This window comes from Anolis sagrei, chromosome 1 (assembly GCF_037176765.1).
Source record: "Anolis sagrei isolate rAnoSag1 chromosome 1, rAnoSag1.mat, whole genome shotgun sequence".
Taxonomy (NCBI): Eukaryota; Metazoa; Chordata; class Lepidosauria; order Squamata; family Dactyloidae; genus Anolis; species Anolis sagrei.
This window is the reverse complement of record NC_090021.1, coordinates 13,087,136-13,112,275: the sequence shown is the minus strand read 5'-3', so window position 1 is coordinate 13,112,275 and position 25,140 is coordinate 13,087,136. Positions and strand designations below refer to the sequence as shown.

The 25,140-nt window shown below is 40.6% G+C and overlaps 1 protein-coding gene across 3 annotated transcripts in view; it reads right to left on the bottom strand.

Annotated features, from left to right (window-relative positions):
• BCL11A (BCL11 transcription factor A) overlaps positions 1-25,140 on the bottom strand; it is a 253,755-nt gene that overhangs the window by 12,484 nt on the left and 216,131 nt on the right. The window contains exons 3-4 of one of the 3 annotated variants that reach the window (XR_010908978.1): positions 3,189-7,323; positions 401-2,959 (exon numbers count right to left, since the gene is read on the bottom strand). Coding sequence is in view for 2 of the 3 variants with exons in the window: in XM_060754617.2 (XP_060610600.1) it covers positions 5,444-7,323 (1,880 nt within the window). In the remaining variant the exon portion in view is untranslated. Of the gene's footprint in view, positions 1-400; positions 2,960-3,188; positions 7,324-25,140 lie in introns of those variants that run through there. The other 2 variants (XM_060754617.2, XM_060754618.2) reach the window with 2 other exon arrangements.

Sequence of the window (25,140 nt, the reverse complement as noted above, 5' to 3'; positions counted from 1 at the left end):
AGAGTCCCGTTTACAGACAGATATGAATGACTTAAGATGTCGTCGCCAACTGGTTCACCATTTAGTCTTTCCACTAAATGCATTCTGGACAGGAGGGGGGAAAGGAAAGGTGGGAGAAACATCCAGATGGAAAAGAAAGGTTCCCTCAGTTGAAAAAAAGAAAGAGAGAGAGAAATCTTTGCTCTCGACAGAAGACCAAAGACACTTTCTCCCCCCAGGGACAAAGCGTTTTTTCATTGTGATATAAATAGGGAGCTTTCTGGGTCTTTAGGCTACTAAATAGGTACACCGAAATGCCCCCATGAAAGGAAACCCATTGGCCTTCTCTTAAAAGCTGCTTTTTCTCCCCGAGGGAAATTACAGAGTGTGTCAAATGAGGACACGCCAAGCTTATGGTATGTACTTTTAAGCAATATTTTTTTATTTTTATTTTTTTCAATTAAGGGGACAAAATGGGTGAATGAACAGGGTAATGCAGACAACTGCCCAATTAAAAAAAAAAAAGACACGCCTCCCCCCCTCTGAAAAATAACACAAGACAGTGGTTTTCCCAATAGAACTTAACAAAGACTAGGAAAAAAATACAATAAAGAACCAGGTTGCAAATGACCTTTGGTCATCTAAATAATAATAATAAAAAAATAAAAAAATAAAAAAACGAAAACGAAACAAAAGATCAAATCTGACGCCTCTGTTCTGAACAGAGCGCATAAGCAATAATAAATAGTGACTTCCATAGTAAAAGATAAAATTTCAAGTTACGACAAACAGCTTTCATTACAGGAATAGAAAAGGCTGAGAATAACAAAATATTTTGCATTGCCATATACAAAAAAGGTTATCGACTCCAGCGGGGCTCTCTCTTTCTAATATGCTTTGCATATGAAATCCTTTCCCAATCTAAATATATAAAGCACCATTTTAGGTTTTTTTTTTCTCTTTTTGGCAATGGAAAAAAAAACCTGCAAAACTTTTTTAAATTTTTTCCCTTTCATTCTATTTTTTTTTTGTTTGCTTTTTTTTTCTCTCCTTTTACTGCATATGAAGGTTTTTGTTTTTAAAACGATGCTGGAATGTAAAGGGGTAAAGAGAAGAAGAAAAGAGACCAAAGATCACACTACAGAACAAACCAACATCATCACCTTGCATTATTACTGCATACAATATGGCAGCAGAAAAACAAAGAAACCCCAAAAGAACTTTTGATATGTACAACTATCTGCAATGCTCGTTCAGTGCGACATTCAAACAGATTTCCTTTTAATTTTTGTCCCAACCCACCCCAAAAAAAGCAGCCATTATATGGCCTCTTATTCGTACAATGTCACACTCTTGTCCAAAAAAAAATTTTTTTTTGAAACATACAAATATTTTTGCACTATATTATCCTGCCAAATTAAAAAAATATACTGTGGCAGCCTGTTTGTGTGTCTGTGTGTGTGTGTCTCTGTGTGTTTTTCCACTACCAAAAAAGGTATATTGAGACCTTTTTTTTTTCTTTTTTCAAAGAGAAACAAGCAACAGTTAAAAATACAAGCTTCATTATAAATACTATAGTGCCTACTCTAGGTGAACATTAAATTCAAATACCATTCTAGAAATTACAGAAAAAAGAGACCATAAATGCGTTTTTTCTTCTTTTTTGTTTGCTTTTTCTGCTTCTTCTTCGTCTTCGCATAGGAACCAACAGGCGTGTGCATTTCCTATATTTAAGTACTATATATTCTTAAAACCTTTTTTTCCCCAATGCATTTTATTTTACAACCTGAAACGTTGTGTGTCTATCCCCCAAGGCATAAGATTTGCAACTACTGGTTTTTCAATGAAGAACAGGTCTTGTACACCACCAAGACAATGAAACCTAAAATACATATTTCCCCCCCTAAACATAACAAAGTGTTTCTTTTATAAAAAAACAAAAGGAAAAAAAATCATAACATTTATATTTCAAAAAAGTTTTGTACAAAAAAAAGAACCACATCCTTGCACTGTAGGAGCGAGAGCAATAATTCGTTATATTTTTTTTTAATATAATTGCAGAACCTGTTCCCATTCACAGCGCCGTAATGTTGCGTCCCAGTCATTTAAGTCAAGTACAAACGGCAAGCTGGCAAGAGTTTCTTAAGATGCTCATCACCGCGAGATCGCGTTCAATTTTTTTTTTCAACAAAAAAAAATTTTTTTTTCATTAATCTTGCAATTTTTCCCTTAAAAGTATAGAACCTGTAAACTGGGAAAATTGTACAGTGCATTTCAATTGTCCTATCTGAGCAGTCTTAAAAAAAAGTTTCTTTTTTTTTATACTCAACCTGTGTACCTCTGATTAAAGGAAAAGATACAGACACGACAGGCCGAGTCAAGTGCTATGTGAACATCCAGCGGGGCAGATGCTAGCTTACTCATAAAAACAATGAATCCTTTTTCCATGTCAACACAACTAGCATGTGGCATATGCTCAAACGAAACAAAATGGAGAACGACGTTTTAGGGAGCACAGACATACACTGCTACTCTTTTAAAAAAAAAATTAGCTTTCTTTTCTTCTCTTTTTTTTTCTTCCAGAATGTCACATACTTCAAGGCAAGTCTGAATAGCTCATAGTTAATCATCATACCAATATTAGCTTATAACCTGTTCTTAGTTTTAAATGGCAAACAGTACCACGTTGTGCTAATAAATCATTATATATTATTATTATTATTACTATTATTATTATTTTTTGCACTACTGTGTTACATCTCAGTAAATCATTATTGCTGGGCTGTTTAATATGTTCTAGACGGAGAGATCAATAGGTTGGGCGTTTCTAATATGATTTTCAAGTTGGCAACCAACTGGACCTGGAGTTTGTTATATTATATTAATTCCTCTTCTTTTGTGTTTTTTAGCCTTCTGTTTTTAATTTTTGTGCCAGAATCACCAAAATTTTTGAAAAATCTCCACCTCATTTAAATTCCCCCTAGTTTTTTTTAATTATCTTCAAGGACTTCTGAAAATTTCACATTTTTTTTAATCATCAAAATAATAATTTTGAATCTAGTTTGTTTAATTATCTTCAAGGATTTCTTTAAATTTCACAATCTTTTTAATCATCAAAATAATAATTTTGAATCTAGTTTGTTTAATTATCTTCAGGGACTTCTTCAAATTTCACAATCTTTTTAATCATCAAAATAATAATTTTGAACCTAGTTTGTTTAATTATCTTCAAGGACTTCTGAAAATTTCACAATCTTTTTAATCATCAAAATAATAATTTTGAATCTAGTTTGTTTAATTATCTTCAGGGACTTCTTCAAATTTCACAATCTTTTTAATCATCAAAATAATAATTTTGAACCTAGTTTGTTTAATTATCTTCAAGGACTTCTGAAAATTTCACAATCTTTTTAATCATCAAAATAATAATTTTGAATCTAGTTTGTTTAATTATCTTCAAGGACTTCTGAAAATTTCACAATTGTTTTAATCATCAAAATAATAATTTTGTATCTAGTTTGTTTAATTATCTTCAAAGACTTCTGCAAATTTCACAATCTTTTTAATAATAATTTTGAACCTGGGGGGGGGGGGGGGGCAATGGAAGAGATGTTGACAAGCTGGAATGTATCCAGAGGGGGGCGACTAAAAAGATCAAGGAGAACAAGCCCTATGAGGAGCTGCTTAAAGAGCTGGGCATGTTTAGCCTGAAGAGGAGAAGGCTGAGAGGAGACATGATAGCCATGTATAAATATGTGAGAAGAAGTCATAGGGAGGAGGAAGCAAGCTTGTTTTCTGCTGCCCTGGAGACTAGGACGCAGAACAATGGCTTCAAATTACAAGAAAGGAGATTCAATCTGAACATTAGGAAAAGCTTCCTGACTCTGGGAGCTGTTCAGCAGTGGAACTCTCTGCCACTGAGTGTGGTGGAGGCTCCTTCTGTGGAGGTTTTTAAACAGAGGCTGGATGGCCATCTGTTGGGGGTGCTTTGAATGCAATTTTCCTGCTTCTTGGCAGAATGGGGTTGGACTGGATGGCCCACGAGGTCTCTTCCAACTCTATGATTCTATGATTAAGACAGGGTCGCACTGCGGGAAAGGGCACGAGAGAAATATTCTCTGTAATGGTAGGGATTGTTTTCAATTCTCAACTGCAATCAAATCAATGTGAGCAATGCAACTATTTTGTATTTTTTGAGAAGCGAAAGAAAGGGGAGTGTGGGAAGTTTGAATGATGATTAACTAGGACTTCATGGGTTGTCTTTGTGAGATTCCTTTTGCTTTTAGGTAGCCGCTGTCGTGAGAAATACAATAGGGAATTATTGGCTAGGTCCTAAAGGACTCCTTTTCCGTTGCCAAGTGCGAAAAGTTGAGCTACAAGTTTAGAACGAGTAGAGTTGCCACACCAACATGGCTTAAATAGATTCAAGGCACTCAGAATTGCAATTTAAACCAAATGATAGTACACATTTCAAATCTCGTTTCTGTCCTCATTTTTCAATTAAAGGCCTATATTTTTTTTCCTTCCCTTCCCCTGAAGCCACAAAAAGAATTGATACGTTAGATCCTTTTAAAGACAGAGATCAAGCTAACAGAATGGATTTTCCCCTTACTTTTTCAGTGTGATCTATCTGTCCATAAAGAGTTAATTCAAAGTACATCTTCCTCTATATGATTCAAAACCAAATATGTGCATGATATGTGTTTGGAGAATGTATGCAGCACGGTTGATTAACAAATAATCTTTTTTCTTGTTTGGTTTTTCTTTTCTCTCTCTTTTTTCCCCTGGAATAATTTTTTCTGTTTAACAAATATTTTTTTCTTGTTTGGTTTTTCTTTTCTCTCTCTTTTTCCCCCTGGAATTTTTTTTTTCTGAACAGCCATGGTACACTTTCTTATTTGTGCGTGTGTGCATGCTTGCGTGAGCGTGTGTATGTTTTGTGTGTTCGTTCAGCTACGAATTCGGGGACAATTTAAAAATAATAATAACAGCCATAACCATAGCACACATGCTGCCTAATTTTTTTTCAAAAAAAAATTAATAAACATACACAACATGTAAATTATTGCACAAGAGAAAGGCTCAAAGTTTGCGTAGTATTGCCCCATTACAGATCATGCATTCAAAATGGTGAAATCAGAAAAGAAAGGGGGAAATAAAAATTTTAAAAAAGGAAAATGAAAACAGATGTGCTGGTGACAAGCACTTTCTTAACATCATCCTTAGCTTCCATTATTTTACTCACAAGGGACTAGAAAATCTCTATATTGGGGGGGGAGGGGGGCGAGGAGAGGGTAGATTGGGGGAAATTAGGAGAAGGGGACATGTTAATATACCACTATTCAGTTTTTATGTCATTATTCAAGACTCGATCACTGTGCCATTTTTTCATGTGTTTTTCCAGGGTACTGTACACGCTAAAAGGCATCTTACAAATTTCACATTTGTAAACGTCCTTCCCCACCTGACCATGCGTTTTCATGTGCCTGGTGAGTTTGCTACTCTGGGCGCAGGCGTAGTTACACAGCTCACATTTATAAGGCCTTTCCCCAGTGTGGCTCCTCCTGTGGACAGTGAGGTTACTACAGTTCTTGAAGACTTTGCCACAGTACTCACAAGTGTCGCTGCGTCTGCCCTCTTTTGAACTAGGCCTTCCAGGGCCTGGACCACTAATATGCGGGGTGCTCCCTCCACTTCCTGTACCGCTTCGGCCTGATATCCCTCCATCCATCTCCCCAGGAGGCGTTGAGAAGCGTAAACTTCCGTTTTCGGAGGAGTGTTCTGAGGAGGAAGCAAAAGGCGATTGTCGGGAGTCTCCAAAGCTGAGGAATGGATCTTTCAACTGCCGAGAGGCAGCGTACCCAGCGAGCCACTGGGAGTAAACATTTTCAGTGTTAGGCATAGCTGTTGCTGGGAGGTCAAACTCCTTCTCAAGTTTGATGCGTTTGGAGAAAGGGCTTAGGGAGCTGGGACTACCCAAGAGCAGCTTTTTGGACAAACCTCCAGAAGCAGACTCACCAGGGGAACAGCCCCGGCCATTCATGGCGCCGTCGTCGATACGATCAGATTCACCAGCTACCGAGTCTTCATCACAAGTGTCTCTGTGCACCTCAGATTCGGACAAATGCCCTCGTTTATGCTTCTCACCAAGAACTTGATGGAAGGCCTCGCTGAAGTGCTGCATGGAACTCAGGACCATTCCCTGCATGACATCGGGCATAGAGCGATTCTCCTCAATCGACCGGGAGTTGTTTTCATGGTGACGAGCTGCTTCTAGGTTAATGGCAAACCCATAGTCCTGTCTTTCATTTTCAGTCAAATCTTCCTCTTCTTCCTCCTCTTCCTCTTCCTCCTCCTCCTCCTCTTCTTCCTCTTCTTCATCCCCATTTTCTGGAATCATGTTAGAATCGTTCTCGCTTTTGAACTTGGCCACAACAGATTTGAGAGCACTGCTAGCGCTGCCGACGAGGTCACTGGTTCCTGGCTCTGGGGAACTGGCTGTGGAGAGGCCATCGTCTGACTTGACGGTCATTGGGGAGGACTTGTGCATATGGGTTTTCATGTGACGCTTTAGCTTGCTTGCTTGAGTACACGCGTGGTCACAAAGGTTGCACTTGTACGGTTTTTCTCCAGTGTGGCTCCGACGGTGGACAACTAAGTTGCTCTGAAACTTGAAGGTTTTCCCACAAAATTCACAAGACTTGGATTTGATGGGAGGCTGGGAAGGGGGAGGAGCAGACTGAAGAGGAGGAAGAGGTGGAGTTGCCAGAAATGGGGGCTTGCTGCCTGGCTGGAATGGTTGTAGTAACCTTTGCATAGGACTGGGACGGTTCGGTGACAATGGCGGACTAGAGGTATTTCCAGCTAACTCCCGAAGCCGCCTGGAAAAATCCATAGCTGGGGGCTCTATGGCCATGGGGTTGAGTCGCAGCACCCTGTCGAAGGCACTGGGGTGATGGGTTGCAAGGGCCATTTCTTCGGCACCCAGGCGTTCTATGCGATGGGGGTCCAAGTGATGCCTTGGAGGAGGACTAAACAAAGGCGGCGTGGGAGGGAAGCGTCCTTCTCCAAGACCTGATGCTTCTCTCGCAACTGACCCAGGTATTCTGAGCAGATTAAAAGGGTTATTGTCTGCAATGTGAATCCCATGGAGTGGCGGCTGAGAAGGGCATTCTGCACCTAGTCCTGATGGGATACCAACCCGTGGCGTCAGGGGACTTCCATGTTCACTTTCTAAGTAGATTCTTAATCCATGAGTGTTCTGTGCGTGTTGCAAAAGAAACCAGGCGCTGTTGAATGGCTGTTTACATGTCGTACACGTGTAGCTGCTGGGTTCATCTTTACCTGTAAGACAACACAATGGTAGCATCATTGTTTCAACTGTCAAATTAGCTTTCTTACAAGTTATCAGAAATTAATATAGGCCTTACTGGACGAGACAGTAGATTTATCTAATATCACATTCTGCTTCCTCCAATTGGGAGCCAGATGCCTTCTGGTAGCTTCTAAATTAGCTATGAAGGTCATAGTCCTCTCTGCTGTTGTTCCTGGAACCTGGCATTCAAGGCCATGTTAGCTCAACTTGGCCAATTTTAGCCGTAATATAAAATATGTTTCCAAGCTTTGTGGAGGATTTACAAAGCTATAAGGATAGACATCTCTTCCATAACTTTATCCCATCTTCTTCTAATGTAGTGATTCACAAACTCTAGTCCTCCAAGTGTTTTGGGTTTTACCTCCAGATCATTGGCCAACAAACTGAGGTTGCTGGGAGTTGATGTCCAAACACCTAGAGGACCAGAGTTTGGGAATCACCGTTCTAATGTGTTAGCCCTGGATTTCTTTTAGGTCCACAGCTAAAACAATTATTTATTCATTTCCAGTACTTCTATCCCATCCTTCTCAACCCCTGAAGGGGGACATATCTCATGGCAATGAATGTTACACATTAAGTATGCATTCTGTGAAGATGGGTTTGATTTTCTCCAGTCCTGAAGCTCTGTGAAGCTCCTTTACTGGAGGAAACACAGCCATCTAGGGTTGCCAGTTTTCAGAGCTATTGCAAACCTTGAAACTTCAGAGCCAAAACTTGAGATCTAAGACGACCTTGTGAAGCAGGAACAGAAAGCAGGTCTAGCTACAAGGGTCATATTACATGGAGCAGCCCCAGTGATATCTGTAAACGTAATACCTTAAGCTTTAACCACAGCTGTGCAAAATATGCTGTTCATATTAATAACAAAAGCAAAAACAAGTCTAACAAATAAGGAAAATGCATATACACAACATTTTAAAGGAAACTTTCTCACTCTAAGATTCCTCCCTCAACCTACCTTGGTGAATGGAGAAGAGAAGCAAGGTCCTGAGACCAGGGGACCTGACACACATCCCCCACCCCCCGAATTCCAGTCTTACAAGAAGGATTATCTTTCTTTCTCCAATTGTTCCTTGTCAATCATAATTTTATAAACAACTTGCTTACACATTGGATAATAACAGGGACTGCTCATTTTAGCTCTAACTGTGTTTATGGCACACCAGGCCTCACTCACTGCTCATGCATACCTCCTCAAAACATTATTCCTGAGGGAATGTGGCCCTTAATAGAAAAATCATTTTGCAAGATGTGTTTCATAAACCATATACTACAAAGCACATAAAGGCCCAACTGTGATTTTCCCCATCTCTATAGAAAGAATTCACTTAGATGGCAGTAACCCAATTTTACATGAGACCACGGTGGACTTAATGTCTATCAGAGGAGCCAGTTCTAACCTGGAGAGAAAATAATCAGTCTTGGTACACAGCAAAAATAATGCGATGTGAATGTATTTCTGAATTGTTTATTGTTTTGTGGACATTTGGTCCCATGTAAGCCGCCCCGAGTCCCTGTGGAGAGATAGTGGCGGGGTATAAGAGTAAAGTTGTTGTTATTATTATTATTATTAAACCATTAACTCCCATGTTTTCTAGTTCTCTGATCCAGGCCTCTCAAAAAAAAAACCTGGAAATTAAATGACAATAGAGGTGAAAAAATAAGTATTTTGGTCTCCATTTGATTGCCAGCCCTCTACTAGAGTAGACCTATTGCATCACTAGTGCATATGTAAGCAAACAGGAGGGTCGCTAGACACCATTCCCTGGAAATGCGGAAGCAATTGCTACAAAAGGTAAAAACCGCAAGATTTCCAGAAATGGGAATGTTGCGGTTTTGAACCAAATATGTGGATCTTTGCATGTCTGTATGTCACTGCAATCACAATTTTTTAAAAATCTGGGCTTGTTCTCAGGTTTGTTCCTGATTGGTTGGTTCCTTAAAAGAAGATGACACATTGAGTAAAAGGCAAAAACTTTGTTTGTGTGCCAGAAACTTCATGAAGCATGTGGAGGGCACATCTCTGGCCAGGACAAAGAACTGAACATTTTCAGTGATTCACTGAAGTGATGCTCTACATATCTGCATCTTGAGATTTAACAAAAAAAAATACCAAAGTTTCTAGCATACCAGTTTCTAGCAAAAAATCCTGGGACTTCAGAAGAGGTCCACATACAGACATGTTGGTCCTGGGATTTCTGCCTCTGTTGAGTTTTTAAAAAAAATGCCAAAGTTTCTGGTGGAAGTCTTGTGGCAGCTACCCTGGGAGCCTCTAAATTTCACAATAAAGCATCAAGTCTGGACAACAGAGGCAGAAATCCCAGGACCAACACGTCTGTATGTGGACCTCTTCTGAAGTCCTGGGATTTTTTGCCCCTGTTTAAAACCCATGACTTAGTGCTGTCTGGAAGCACCCTCCAACTCACTGAATGTGGGGAATAATCATTGGGGAATAACTAGGCCCTTGAGAAATTATTATGAAGTCCACTCTCCACATATACGCATATCTGATTCTCCATATATCCGCATATCCACATCTTGAGTTTAAAAAACAAACAAACTCCGGCCCTGTTTACCTCTCCGAACGTATTCTCCCCTATGAACCATCAAGATTATTAAGATTATCTGGAGAGATCCTGCTCTCGGTCCCACCGACCTCGCAAGCGCGTCTGGTGGGGACAAGGGACGGGGCCTTCTCGGTGGCGGCCCCTAGACTCTGGAACTCTCTCCCACTGGAGATCAGAACCGCCCCGTCTATCCTGACATTTAGGAAACAGGTGAAGACTTGGTTATTAAGACAGGCATTCGACAAGTGAGCCAACACCCTGAGATATGGACGGAGGATGAGCAACGATTTTAGTGTGACGACTGACCATTATAGTTATTGATTGTAATTGCTGTTTTAATGTTTTACTGTAATATGTATTATGATGTTTTATTGATTGTATGTGATATTATGGTTGGAAACCGGTCTGAGTCCCTCAAGAGAGGTGAGAAGGCCGGTATACAAAAACTTTTAAATAAATAAATAAACTCTGAAGTTTCCGATGGAAATATCGTAGGAGCTACCTTGGGAGCCTGTAAATCTCACAATAAAGCATCAAGTCTGGACAACAGAGGCAGAAATCCCAGACCGACACATCTGTATGTGGACCTCTACTGAAGTCCAGGGATTTTTGCCCCTGTTTAAAACCCGTGATTTAGTGCTGCCTGGAAGCGCCCTCCAACTCACTGAATGTGGGGAATAACCATTGGTCCTAGGCCCTCGAGAAATGATTATGAAGTCTACTCCTTAATCATTTGAAAATGCAGAAAGAGCCTTAGATATGCTCGAAAAATACACCACATGCTATGCATACATTCGCATTTCTTCACATATGCTGGAGTAGTCTTCAAATAACAAGCAAGGCTTACAATGGTATTTGACTGCACGAGGTACTTCTAGCTGACCTGTAATTTACTTTACAGCGGTGTTTATAATCTCACTCAATATAACCCACTTGTGGGCAAATCTTTTCACAAGATTAGACAGTAGATGCCAAAATTAGGTTTCCAAACATATGCCTAATGTACGTGCGGGTGCAGCGGAGGGAGGGAGGGAAATATGAAGTGGATGGGTTTTGAAAGAAAACGCTGAAGTCCCTATCAACTGATCTTCATTGTTCTTGTTTTCCTCCTCACTTCAAAGAAGAAGAAGAAAAGCTTTATAAAAGGATTTTTCATTGTACAATGTGTTGAATAAATGACTTTGGGAAATGACAGGCAGGCAGCCTAACAGGTACGTCTCTTGCACTAAGGGTTTTTCCTCCCCTTTCTAGCTTCGGGTTTCTCTATTATTATATATTTAGTCTGACAATCTGAATTGGGTGAATTAAAGGGAGGAGGAGGAGGAAGAGGAGGAGGAGGAGGAGGAGGAGGAGATTTAGCATTTTCTGGCATGTATAACAGTTTGGCTGCTTTTAAAAATCCTTCAGAATAATATCTAACATTTCACCCTTCTACCAAAGCCAAGCATTTTCTATGAAGCAGGTTGCAATGTTTATCATGGGGTGTTGGGGGCATCTGCAGACAAATAGCTGAACCATCTATAAAGAGAAAAACTCAACCAGACGTGCAAATTCCTCAATTTTTGTTTGCAGGCTGAGAATAGGGAGGGAAGAGTAGGGTGGAGAATGTATGTCAGGAAGGAATAAGTCAGGGGTGTAAAAAGACATTGCAAAATGGTACATTATGTTATATACACACACTTCATTACAAACTAGAAGCTTTGAATGTGCTTAATTCTGTTTTAATTTTATATATATATTTGTATATTTTAAATTACCTGCATATACTGGAATATAAGCTGAGTTTTTCAGCCCTTTTTTAGGCTGGAAACAGTCCTCCTCGGCTTATACTTGCGTCAACATTATTTATTATTTTACTCTGTTATTATTATTTTATTACATTTATTATTTTACTCTAATTATAATTATTATTATTACATTTCCATTATTTTACTCTATTTATTATTATTAGTTACTAGCCGTCCCCTGCCATTGCTGTGGCCCAGTCTGGTGATCTGGAAAATAAAGTAATGAGAAATTGTTTTTTTTCTAATATATGTAATTTCTTTATGCTTGTGGGTAAACAATATTTTATTACGTTTTCTTGCCCCAGTGAAGGGAGTATTTTCTATTGGTCATGGGGGTTCTGTGTGGGAAGTCTGCCCTAATTCTATCATTCGTGGGGTTCAGAAGGTTTTTGTAGGTGAACTATAAATCCCAATAACTACAACTCCCAAATGTCAAGTCTATTTCTTCCAAGCTCCATCTGTGTTCCTAGTTGGGCATATGGAATATTTGTGCCAAGTTTGGTTCAGATCCATCATTGTTTGAGTCCACAGTGCTCTATGGATGTAGGTGTGCTACAACTCCCAAACTCAAGGTCAATGCCTACCAAACCCTTCCAGTATTTTCTGTTGGTCATGGGAGTCCTGTGTGCCACGTTTGGTTCAATTCCATCACTGGTGGAGTTCAGAATGCTCTTTGATTGTAGGTGAACTATAAACCCCAGAAACTACAACACCCAAATGACAATGATCACTCATGGGTTAGTAGGTGTCTTGTGGCCACATTTGGCAGCAATTCGTCCAGTGGTTTTTGAGTTATGTTAATCCCACAAACGAACATTACATTTTTATGTATATAGATTATTTTACTGTATTATTATTATTATTACAGTTGCATTATTTTACTCTATTTATTATTATTAGTTATTATTTTACTCTATTATTGCTATTACATTTGCATTATTTTACTCTATTTATTATTATTATTACATTTATTATGTTACTCTATTTATTGTTATTTATTCATTTACAGCATTTCTTCCCTGCCTTTCTCAATCCCGGAGGGGACTCAAGGCGGCTTTACAACATAGGCAGCTATTCGATGCCATTAAAAGCAATGTAAAAAATTTACAATAAACATTCAAATTAGGATTATAAAGTACATCAGAACAGTTAAAACATTAAACCAATATTGTCACTGTTAAACCACGCTATTCATAATCGTAATCCGGGCCGTTCCAATACTCCTTGCACATAATTCTGATTTTGTCTATTGCTATAGGTTCTGCAAAGGTTTGATCAAAGTGTCATGTTTTTAATCTTTTATGGAAGGTCAGGAGGGAGGGGGCTGATCTGATATCCCGGGGAAGGGAATTATTACATTTATTATTTTGCTTTATTATTATTATTATTATTATTATTATTATTACTAGCCATCCCCTGCCGCGTGTTGTTGCGGCCCACATGGGGGTTCTGTGTGGGAAGTTTGGTCCAATTCCATCGTTGGTGGGGTTTAGAATGCTCTTTGACTTTAGGTGAACTATAAATCCCAGCAACTACAACTCCCAAATGTCAAAATTCTATTTTCCCCAAACTCCACCAGTGTTCACATTTGGGCATATTGAGTATTCTTGTAGAGTTTGATCCAGATCCATCATTGTTTGAGTCCACAGTCATCTTTGGATGTGGGTGAACTACAACTCCAAAACCAAAGGACACTGCCTACCAACCCTTCCAGTATTTCCTGTTGGTCATGGGAGAACTGTATGCCAAGTTTTGTTCAATTCCATTATTGGTGAGGTTCAGAATGCTCTTTGATTGTAGGTGAACTATAAATCCCACCAACAACAACTCCCTAATGACAATATCAATTTTTTTTGAGTGAGGGACATACACTGGGTTGTTAGATGTCTTGTGTCCAAATTTGGTGTCAATTCGTCCAGTGGTTTTTGAGTTTGGTTAATCCCACAAACGAACATTACATTTTTATTTATATAGATTATTACATGTATTATTTTTCTCTATTATTACTATTAGTATTACATTTCCATTATTTTATTACATTTATTATTTTACTCACATTATTATTGGAAGGCTACATAAGGACACTTACATTGAAGAAAGTTAGAATAATGGTTTGATCAGAGTTGGACAGTATCTTAAATTACAGTTTTATGTTCAAAAACATTTAACCTACTGATGGGTCAATTAATGTAATTAATGTAATTTTACTGGTATCTATATTTACTTTGAAATTTACCAGTAGCTGCTGCATTTCCCACCCTGGGCTTATACTCGAGTCAATACGTTTTCCCAGTATTTTTATGGTAAAATTAGGTGTCCCGGCTCATACTCGAGTATATACGGTATGTGCTAATGCTTTTATGTCAAGTCGATTTGAGTCCCCTTTGGGGAGATAAAGCGAGGCATAAATATAATAATAATAATAAAGGTAAAGGTAGTCCCCTGACATTAAGTCCAGTCATGTCTGACTCTGGGGTGTGGTGCTCATCTCCATTTCTAAGCCGAAGAGCCAGCGTTGTCCGTAGACACCTCCAAGGTCATGTGGCCGGCATGACTGCATGGAGCACTGTTACCTTTCCGCCAGAGCAGTACCTATTGATCTACTCACATTTGCATGTTTTCGAACTGCTAGGTTGGCAGAAGCTAGGGCTGACAGCGGAAGCTCACGCCGCTCCCCGGAATCGAACCTGCGACCTTTCGATCAACAAGCTCAGCAGCTCAGTGCTTTAACCCACTGCGCCACCGGGGGCTCCTAATAATAATAATAATAATAATAATAATAATAATAATATTAAAGCCACATACAGCACACAACAGCCTCTGGCCTGCTAACAATGGAGGGCTCCCTTGCTTTGCTAGTTTATGTATTAGGTCAGTAGAAATAACACTGTTATCTTATAATGAGGATACAACGTACAGTTTTTGTAATTGCATTTTAGCATTCCCATCAACTAGATATTCTGGATCAGAAGGGCAGCTAGTATAATCATAATGTCAACGAGAAAGGCTGTTACGGCGGAGAGTAAGGATTACATGAGGAAAGGAGGGGGAGAGCAGCTTTGAAACTGGTAATTATTACCAGTCCACTAATAGCAAATGATGCATTACAGTTTCACTATATAATCTGTATTTCATTCAGCTCCTTGCCGAGGCAGTAGATTATATTACTGCGCTCGCAGTGCCAAAATTCCTAACCTACAGTCATCAGTAAAAGGGTTGCGGCCCATAATTTGGCAAATGACATTCTTCGTAACTTCTTCAGCTGTTGTAAAGGCTAGAATCAATTTGCTACATAGCATGCATGAATAATAAATAAATATGTTTTAAAAGGTATCATTGATTTCCATAATATGTAATATTTTCATTATCTGGTGCGATGAAAACCAAGCTTCGATTGTTGTGTGTTTTCCAGGCTGTATGGCCATGTTCCAGAAGCATTCTCTCCTGACGTTTCACCTGCATCCACGGCACGCATCCCCAGAGGTTGTCAGACCTCACAACCTCTGAGGATGCCTGCCATAGATGCAGGTGAAACGTCAGGAGAGAATGCTTCCGGAACATGGCCATACAGCCCGGAAAACTCACAACAACCTATTGATTCCAGCCATGAAAGCCTTCGACAATACATCAAGCTTCTGTTTTTGCCGCTTCTATTTTGGCAAATCAGGGATAAGAGGGGCGTTAAAGCAGGAGAAGAAGACAATGGTGAAAGTGAAAACATGAGTGAAGAAAAAGGAGAAAGAAAGAAAGAAAGAAAGAAAGAAAGAAAGAAAGAGAGGGGGGGAGGGGAAGGGGAAGGGGAAGGGGAAGGGGAAAGGGAAAGGGGAAAGGGGAAAGGGGAAAGGGGAAAGGGGAAAGGGGAAAGGGAAGAGAAGAGTCAAACCAAACATGAGTGATTTATCTCCTGCTTTGAAGAAACATCATTTCTAATTTAACTATTAGTACTCGATTAATTATAAAAGTTATTGACTGACCGGTTTACCTCCTGCAGATGCCTCAACAACTGAGACAAGATTTAATAAGGCAGTGTTTTTCATCCTTCCTAATGCCCCAACCCCTTAAACGAGTCCCTCATGTTGTGGTGACCCCCAACTATAACGTTATTTTCGTTGCTGCTTCTTAACTGTAATTTTACTGCTGTTACGAATCGTAATGTTAATATCTGATATGCAGAATGTATTTTCATTCACTGGACCAAATTTGGTACAAATGCTCAAAACGCCCCAAATTTGAATACTGGTGGGGTTGGGGGAGTGGGGTTGATTTTGTCATTTGGGAGTTGTAGCTGATGGGATGTATAGTTCACCTACAATCAAAGAGCCTTCTGAACCCCACCAATGATAGAATTGGGCCAAACCTTCCACACAGAACCCCCATGACCAACAGAAAATACTGTCTTCAGATGGCGACCCCTCTGACGCCCCCCACAACCTATCCAGGGGTCCCCACCCTCAGGTTGAGAAACACTGTACTAAGGCATTAAAACTCAAAAGGGGCAACTTTAGCAAACTTAGTGATCCTTGTGACATTTGAGATGCACCACCAATGCTTTCCTTTGAGGTAAGAATGGTATATGAATTCTCCACTTCCCAGTCACCAGGAGGGGATATGCAATGTAACTGTGCAGCCTGGGAAATCACTAACTCCTATCAAGTTGCATCAGCATAAAGCATCGTACCCCAGCAAGGCACATTCCCAGCATATCGGACTACAACACCCATCGTCGTGCTTAATGACCTGCTGCCAAAGGATAATGGGATGCGTAATCTGACTCTGTCAAATTGGTGCAATGCGATAGAAACTGTCTTTCCACTCTGCTCAGACACATACACATCACTTTTTGTACAGAAAATAGGATACTACATTATGTTATGTTGTTAGTCTGTGAGAAAAGATATTTCACCTAAACATTAGAAAGAACTTCCTAATGGTTTGAACCGTTTCACAGCGGAATATGTTGCCTTGGGTCTGGTAGAGTGTCGTTTTCTGGAAGTTTTAAAGTAGAGGATAAATGGTCATTTACTCTGAGTGCTTTGATAGCATCTTCCTTCATGACAGAAGGTTGGATTGGATGATGCTTGTGGTGTCTTCCAACTATGTTTCTATTATTCTAATTCCTTTTAGCCCTAACCGGCAGAGCTAATGAAGTGGAATGATTGGAGTTGCAATTCACCAAAAGCTGCCCACTCATTTTGTGTCTTTGTTTTACACTGCATCCTGGAACAAGGTGTATGGATATCTCCAGAATCTCCGAACAAAATATTCTGAAATTTGGAGTGGCTCACGGTGGGCAAAGTGTTCCACAATTGACTCAAGGAGACCATCTTTAATGCCATCTTGAGCTTAAGGGGACCATCTTGGCCACAATACCAGCCTGTCTCAACACTATGTTAGCTGATGCCTCTGGAGAAAAGTGCTGTTTGACGGTGGAATCGGCAAGGATAGTAGACTCCCCTTCTTTGGAGGTCTTTAAGTAGAGGTTGGATGGCCATCTCTCAGAAATGCTTCGGCTGTGTGTTCCTGCATGGCACAAATAGAGTTGGACTAGTGAGGTCAATCCCTCCCAACTTTTATGATTCCAGCTTGGGGATTTGTAGTCCAAAATAGGAATTTCCAAATTTTGAACTAATAAGTACCACTTGTACCTCTATTCCCCAACCATTATGGTTACTCCAGATAACCAAGTGGGATTTTGACACCACTTGGACATCCACCTGAAACCTAATCCCTGACACAAGGCCTGACAATAAAACTATAACATCTTGACACACAAACACACCCCAAACTGAGACGGCACTTGAATATATGTACTCCTCCTACTACAGAGTTTTCTCCAACAACCAGGCATAATATTAAGGATGAACTGCTGCTGCAAGTTCAAGTGGAGCATGCATATTGGGGGCATCATATGTGTCCCCTCCCAACTCTCACTTTCCTCCTCTCTTTTTCCAAACTGCCTTTATCTGCTCACAGCCATCTGGGCTTGCAAGTTGCAGGCCCACACAAAGGCTGTTCCGAAACAGGATTTGGGGGAAGCGTATAGGTGGCAAGCAACCACCCATGTTCTCCCTCCTGCTGCTTGTGAGTCAGTCACAAGCGCAAAAGCAATAAGAGTTCTGAAAAACTAATCTAAGCACATGTTGACAACATTCTGCTCAAACACAAGAATTCCTATGGTTTCTAGTCCTCAAGGCTTTGGGCAAAGAGGACTGAGGACACATGGAGGAAATCCATAGGGGAACTGATCCACTGTTGCAGAAATACTACAACCTGGGCCTCACTGAAGTTTTTGATGTCTCCTGCAAAGGAGAGAAGTGAGATGGGGAGGTAGAAGAGCAACATTCATGCATTTGTGGAAATTACCGTACTTGCTTAGCATCACACACACATTACAACTTTCATATCACCAGGACCTATTTCATTGAAGCATGTCTGACAAAATATGCTCTCTTTAGACATTTTCTAGGTCCTCCAGCATGACCCTATGATATTCTTGGGTCAGGTATCTTTCATTTCAATACGGTTTGCTATTATCTGCGGCTTTGCGTATCTACACAAAGTCTAGAAACATATCTCTGCAGATACATGGGTTATACTGAATATAGACAGAAGAACTCTTGGTAGTTGTTTGTTTTTCCCCTCTTATCCGAATTACCTTGGTTCATACATTAAATTTTTTAGTGCTGCTGTTATTGTTACGAGGTTATGTGCAGTCCTGGCAAAATCTCAGCCAATGATCCCCATGCCATGGAGCAGATTCTCCCGCCACATGAAAATAAAGCAATGGATTACAGCTAAGTGGTAGTTGGAGCAGACCCAGGCCAAGCGTGGCCGAGGAGGGCCCTGTTTAGCACATTATACTAATCCTGCCAATCTGGAGCCCTGCATTGCCAAGACTCAAAAGCCGGCCCTCCACGCGATCCAAGGGCGGAACTTTCTCCAATCTGTCCCAAAATGTCTCAACAAAAGAGCGATTGGGGCTTATTTTGGGACCTCTGAAGCTATGTTTCACATTGCAGCATCAAGGGGAGGAGGGATCCCGAACTGTTGTTGCTGTTCTGTGCCTCCGAGTCAATTCTGACGTATGGCAACCTTAGCGCATGGTTTTCTTGGCAAGAGTTCTTCAGAAGAGGTTTGATAATGCCTTCCTCTGAGGCCAAGTGAGTGTGATTTGCCCAAGACCAACCAGTAGATCTTCACAGCTGAGATAGTATTCAAACCGTAGTCACACAGAGCCCTACTCCAATGCTCTCAAGAACCCTAAAATCAGGCTTTAAATTGGGGTGAGAGAAGCACGTTTAAACAGGAGACTTTTTGTTCCGTTACTTCAAGCTCCAGGATACATTTAAAGCCATTGTTGTGACCATCAGCACCCTCTTAAAAGTGATGCTCTAACTTTTTTTCTGACTTAAACTCTCAGAAGCCCTAAGAAACCTGGACAGTTGCCATGGATGTGGGGAGCCAATTCCCAAAACACCTGGAAAACAACAAAGACTGAAAGCTGCCATTATTTAATGACAGTCCATTCTATCTTTCAAAGCATGTACTACAGTAGAGTCTTGCTTATCCAACATAAGCAGGCCGGCAGAATGTTGGATAAGCGAAAATGTTGCATAATAAGGAGGGTTTAAAGAAAAAGCATATTAAACGTCAAATTACGTTATGATTTTACAAATTAAGCAGTTCAATACATGGTAATGTTATGTAGTAATTGCTGTATTTACAAATTTAGCACCAAAACATCACAATGTATTGAAACAGCTGTGGATCAGGGTGAGAGGCAGACTGTTGGATAATACAGAACATTGGATCTCTGCCTATGAACCCACCAGGACTTTGAGATCTTCCGGGGAGGCCCTGCTCTCGATCCCGCCTGCTTCTTAAGCACGGCTGGTGGGGACGAGAGATAGGGCCTTCTCGGTGGTGGCTCCTCGGCTGTGGAACGCCCTTCCTACGGACATTAGACTAGCACCATCTCTAATGGTATTCCGCAAAAAAGTGAAGACCTGGCTGTTTGAGCAGGCGTTCGAATAATTAGTGCAATGATTGGTTAATGAACACTGGAATGGAACAATGGATGACAAATCTGCAACATGTTTTTGAGGACGAGACGACAGTGAATGGGTATTGTAGTAACTGTTTATTAATTGTGTAATGTGTTAGGTTGTTAACTGTTTTTATACTGTAGCACTGAATTTTTGCTGTTCGTATTTGTTGTGAACCGCTGTGAGTCGCCTTCGGGCGGAGAACAGCGGTATATAAGTAAGGTAAATAAATAAATAAATAAATAAATGAGCAAAGGTTGGATAAGCGAGGCTCTACTGTATCTCGTTCTGACTAAATGAGACATGTAGAATAATCACAGATGTCTTAAACCTACACCTATTGATAGACTCTATAAGCTAGCTGGCATCCCCCCCCTCCCCCCCCCCACCGCCAATGTGCTGCAAATTGCGAGACAAATACTGTTGAACACTATGAAAGCCACCCACTATATGGCTATCAGCCTCCTCCCAGTAGACTTAAATCAAGGAAAGGTTTCATGAGAACCACCACTCCTCTAAATGTTCCTCCAGCAACAGCAAGAATATCCCTGTGGGCAGCAAAATCAGGCAATTCCAACTGGATGCCCGCCCCCACCCCACACACAAGGGTCTTCCTCCATGGGCAAACCAAGAAAGGGCAACTTGGAAGTCCCTGAACAGACTCAGAAGCAGAGCGGGCAGATCAAAACAAAATGTGGCAAAATGGCACTACCTAGAAGAATTCTCCACCTAGTACGACTGTGGAGCAGAACAGACAACTCAGCATCTGTATGCTTGTCCACGATGCTCTGCCTCATGCACAGAGGAAGAAATGTTTAAAGCTACAGGCAATGCAGTCACTGTTGTCCATGTTTTAACCATCTAGCAGCTTGTGATCCCTTTATTCCTCATCATACAAGAGAATGAATCTGCTTTAAATCCGCTTGCTGCCTCCTACAGAATTATGGGGTTTGTAGTTTAAGGAGGAGCCTTTAACAACTTCACTAAACTACAAACCCCAGAATTCTGCAGGAGGCAGCAAGCGAATTTAAAGTGGATTCATCCTCTAGTGTGATGAAGTAGTAAAGACTTATCTATTTTTGCAATGCTTTTGATACGAAATAAATAAAGCAATAGCTGGGTTGTTGTAGGTCTTTCGGGCTATATGGCCATGTTCTAGAAGCATTCTCTCCTGACGTTTCGCCTGCATCTATGGCAAGCATCCTCAGAGATTGTGAGGTCTGATGGAATTAGGAATACATGGTAATGTTATGTAGTAACATTCCTAGTTCCAACAGACCTCTCAACCTCTGAGGATGCTTGCCATAGATGCAAGCGAAACGTCAGGAGATAATACTTCTAAAACATAGCCATATAGCCCGAAAAACCTACAACAACCCAGACATGAAAGCCTTCGACAATACAAAGCAAACTAGGAATGTTACTACATAACATTACCATGTATTCCTAGTTCCAACAGACCTCACAACCTCTGAGGATGCTTGCCATAGATGTGGGCAAAACGTCAGGAGAGAATGCTTCTAGAACATGGCCATATAGCCCGAAAAACCTACAACAACCCAGCTATGAAAGCCTTCGACAATACAAAGCAATAGCTCTCTAGGTTCTCAGGCAGGTTTTTGGAAGTTAGTTTTTTGGTCAACAATTCCTACAATCCCCTGGCCATGGGCTCTTGCTGGCAAAAGTATTCTGGGATTCTGTGTTTTTAAAAATAACAACTTCCTCAAACTCTGAAATTCACTCCCTTGCATCTCTGGAGTTGACCAATGTTCTCCAACGCATGCAGCACAAACACATTGGCAAATTTCTGCTTTGGAGCTCCTGCACAAGTCCAAGTGTGAAAGTCTGGGCTGTAGCAAAGTGAACAGGAGCGTGAGCCATCAAGGCAAGGCTATATCTGTGAGAGCTGTCGCACTCTTCCGTTGAGGCTGGATCAACGGGTGAAAGCCACCTGGGCTCTTTCTCTGCCCTGCCAAAGTGCCAGAAGGAGGAGGGGGGAGAGAAAACACACTGTGTTTGCTCCGAGGAGCCAGGAAGGGGGGAAAAAACGAGAACATGGAGCAGAGAGTGGGCCAGACAGAAGGGCCCCTGCTGCGCCACCTCCTTCTCGGCCCTGCTGGATACACAGCCATGCCAACTTCCAACAAGAGGCAAGAGTTTTAGACTTGTCTCCCTTCCTCTTACCACCCCACATAAGACAAGGGAGATTTGTTTTGCCTTTGTTCCTTGTCAGTTTTGCCTTTACTGAACTCATACATTTTGAAAAGCCATTTTGGGGAGATTGCAACTCCCAGAATCTACTTCTTGAACCAAACAAAAGATCATTTTTCCTGAAAGCAACACCATCAAGGAAAACCCAGCTATGCTGAATCAAAGCAATACCTTTTTTTTCAATTTTTCATTCAAAATTTTAAAAGAAAAAAGCACAAAAAAGAAAGCAACAATACTTACACACACATACATGAACATACTTTATTGGGTATATAGCTAACTATTCAATATCTATACTCTAATTATGTCACTCAAAAAGAGGCATGGGCAAACTTTGGCCATCCAGGTGATTTGGACTTCCAACTCCCACAATTCTAGTGGAGCTGACATAAGGCTAAAGACCTTGTAAAACAGTGTTTCTCAACCCTCCTAATGCCCTGACCCCTTAATACAGTTCCTCATGTTGTGGTGACCCCCAACCATAAATTTATTTTTGTTGCTACTTCACAACTGTAATTTTGCTATTGTTATGAATCATAAAGTAAATATCTGATATGCTGGATGTATTTTCAATCATTGGACAAAATTTGGCACAAATACCCAATACATCCAAATTTGAATACTGGTGAGGTTGGGGGGGATTGATCTTGTCATTTGGGAGTTGTAGTTGCTGGGATTTATAATTAACCTACAGTCAAAGAGCATTCTGAACTCCACCAACGATGGAATTGAACCAAACTTGGCAAACAGAACTCCCATGACCAACAGAAAATACAGGAAGGGTTTGGTAGGCATTGACCTTTAGTTTTGGAGTTGTAGTTCACCTACATCCAGAGAGCACTGTGGATTCAAACAATGATGTATCTGGAACAAACTTGGCATGAATACTCAGTATGCCCAAATGTGAACACTGGTGGAGTTTGGGGAATTATAAACCTTGACATTTGGGGGTTGCAGTTGTTGAGCTTTATAGTTTATAGCTTTATAGTTTACCTACAACAACGAGCATTCTGAACCCAAACAATGATAAAATTGGGCCAAACTTCCCACTTAGAACCTACCGTGTACCATGCAGTCTACCATATACCATGCAGCTGTGGACAAGTCAACCTAGGGACCACCAAATGCAGCAGCGTTGCCCAAACACGAATCAAGGAACATGAAAGGCACTGCAGACTTCTTCAACCAGAGAAGTCAGCCATAGCAGAGCACCTGATGAACCAACCTGGACACATCATATTATTTGAGAACACAGAAATGCTGGATCACTCTCACAACCACCATGTCAGACTACACAGAGAAGCCATTGAAATCCACAAGCATGTGGACAATTTCAACGGAAAGGAGGAAACCATGAAAATTAACAAAATCTGGATACCAGTATTTAAAAAACTCTAAAATTAGAACAACACAACAACAGAGAGGAAACAAACAAGGACATCGAATCACCTCTCAACAGAAGTTTGCTCCAGGCACTGTCAGGCCTTATATGCTAATCAAGGTGGTCAGTTGAAACATTCACACCTAGCTCCAGCAGACAAGAGTCCTTTGTCCCACCTTGGTCATTCCACAGATATATAAACCCTTTTCCCTAGTTCCAACATACCTCATTACCTCTGAGGATGCTTGCCATAGATGCAGGCGAAATGTCAGGAGAGAATGCCTCTAGACCATGGCCATATAGCCCCCAAAAAACCTACAACAACCCAGTATTTTTAACTCTTCTCAGGAAGAGCATACTTTACAAAAAAAAGGTTATGATTATTCCAAATAGTGTGAATGCCAATTAATCTCCAAAGGATTATGAAGATACTGACTTTCCAAAAATTGATGAGAAAAGTTACTAATATGGAAGCGTACACAAGCTAGGAGATGGTGCAGCAGTTTGCTTTTGCCAGAGCTACTGGGATGAGCAAGGATCTGCCCTGTTCTCTCTTATTTGAGTGTAACTTTGCATTGATTTTTGCTTTCTGCAGCAATAGGAATAAGATGAGGATGAAGGAGGAACGTCAAAGAAGCAGAGAAAAACCAGGCTGTTTATAAAAGCAGTGGAATAAGTGGGACAAGAGGGGATTAATTGGGACCACCAATGACAAGTTAGTACCATTGGAGAGCCAGGAAGGTGTAACAACAACAACAACAACAACATAGTTATTTCAGTGCTAGATTTCAGGAGACCATGTTCAAATCCCCACTTTGCCAGTGGAGACCCACAGAGTGACCTTAGGCAGGTCACACTCTCTCACCTTCAGAGAAACACAGTGATAAACCCAGGAAGATCCTTGGAGAAAGGTTGAGAAAAAGGACACCAAAGATTATCTACACCCCCATTACAGGCAGTTACGTAACTGCTGTATTTTCTTCCATGAAGATTAAAAGTTTGGAACTATTGGTTTAGATATAATTTTAGACTGGCTGTATGTGTGACATAGAGCAGGATGGAGCTATGACTAAATAATAGGTGAGTAACAAACTATGAAAAAAATAATGACAGCGGGATGAATCACCATCTCCTTTGCAGATACCTGCCTTGACATTATAGAGGCTTGGAAGGCATATATATTGCTACCTTTGGCAATTATGAAGACAAATCACCTCATAACATGAGATCTTTTTCATGAATATACGAAGCAAAGCAAATTTAATTATTATTATGTATCATCTTATTAAACATTCTATCAGAAGTAAGTGCTTTACCATCCTAAGCACACTCATTTTTCACAACATCATCATTAGCCTCATTATCGTCTCTTCTTTTGCAAATAAAAGAGTGACGGCAAAATCCGATGCATGTCAACAGGGAAGAAAGTTCAATGCACGTAAGTACATCACAGGCTCGAAAGCTGGGTCTGCAGGACCAATTCACATAAAATGACTGATCTTCAAACTCGGCGGGTCTTCCTTCTGAGTACACATATGAACACAACTCACTTTGAAAGACACAAACTAAGCATCCTAAATCCTTTCTCCCAGGCATGTATTATTTAAAACTACAATGCATCCTTGGTACCTGTTAGGTTTGGTTCCAGGATACCAAAATCTGTGGATGTTCAGGTCCCATTATATACAATGGTGCAGTAAAATAGTGTCTGAGCAGAGATTTGGCATCTATAGTCTTAGTCCAACATCCAAACCATTACAACAGATTGGCTGCATCTACAGTTTGATGCCACTTT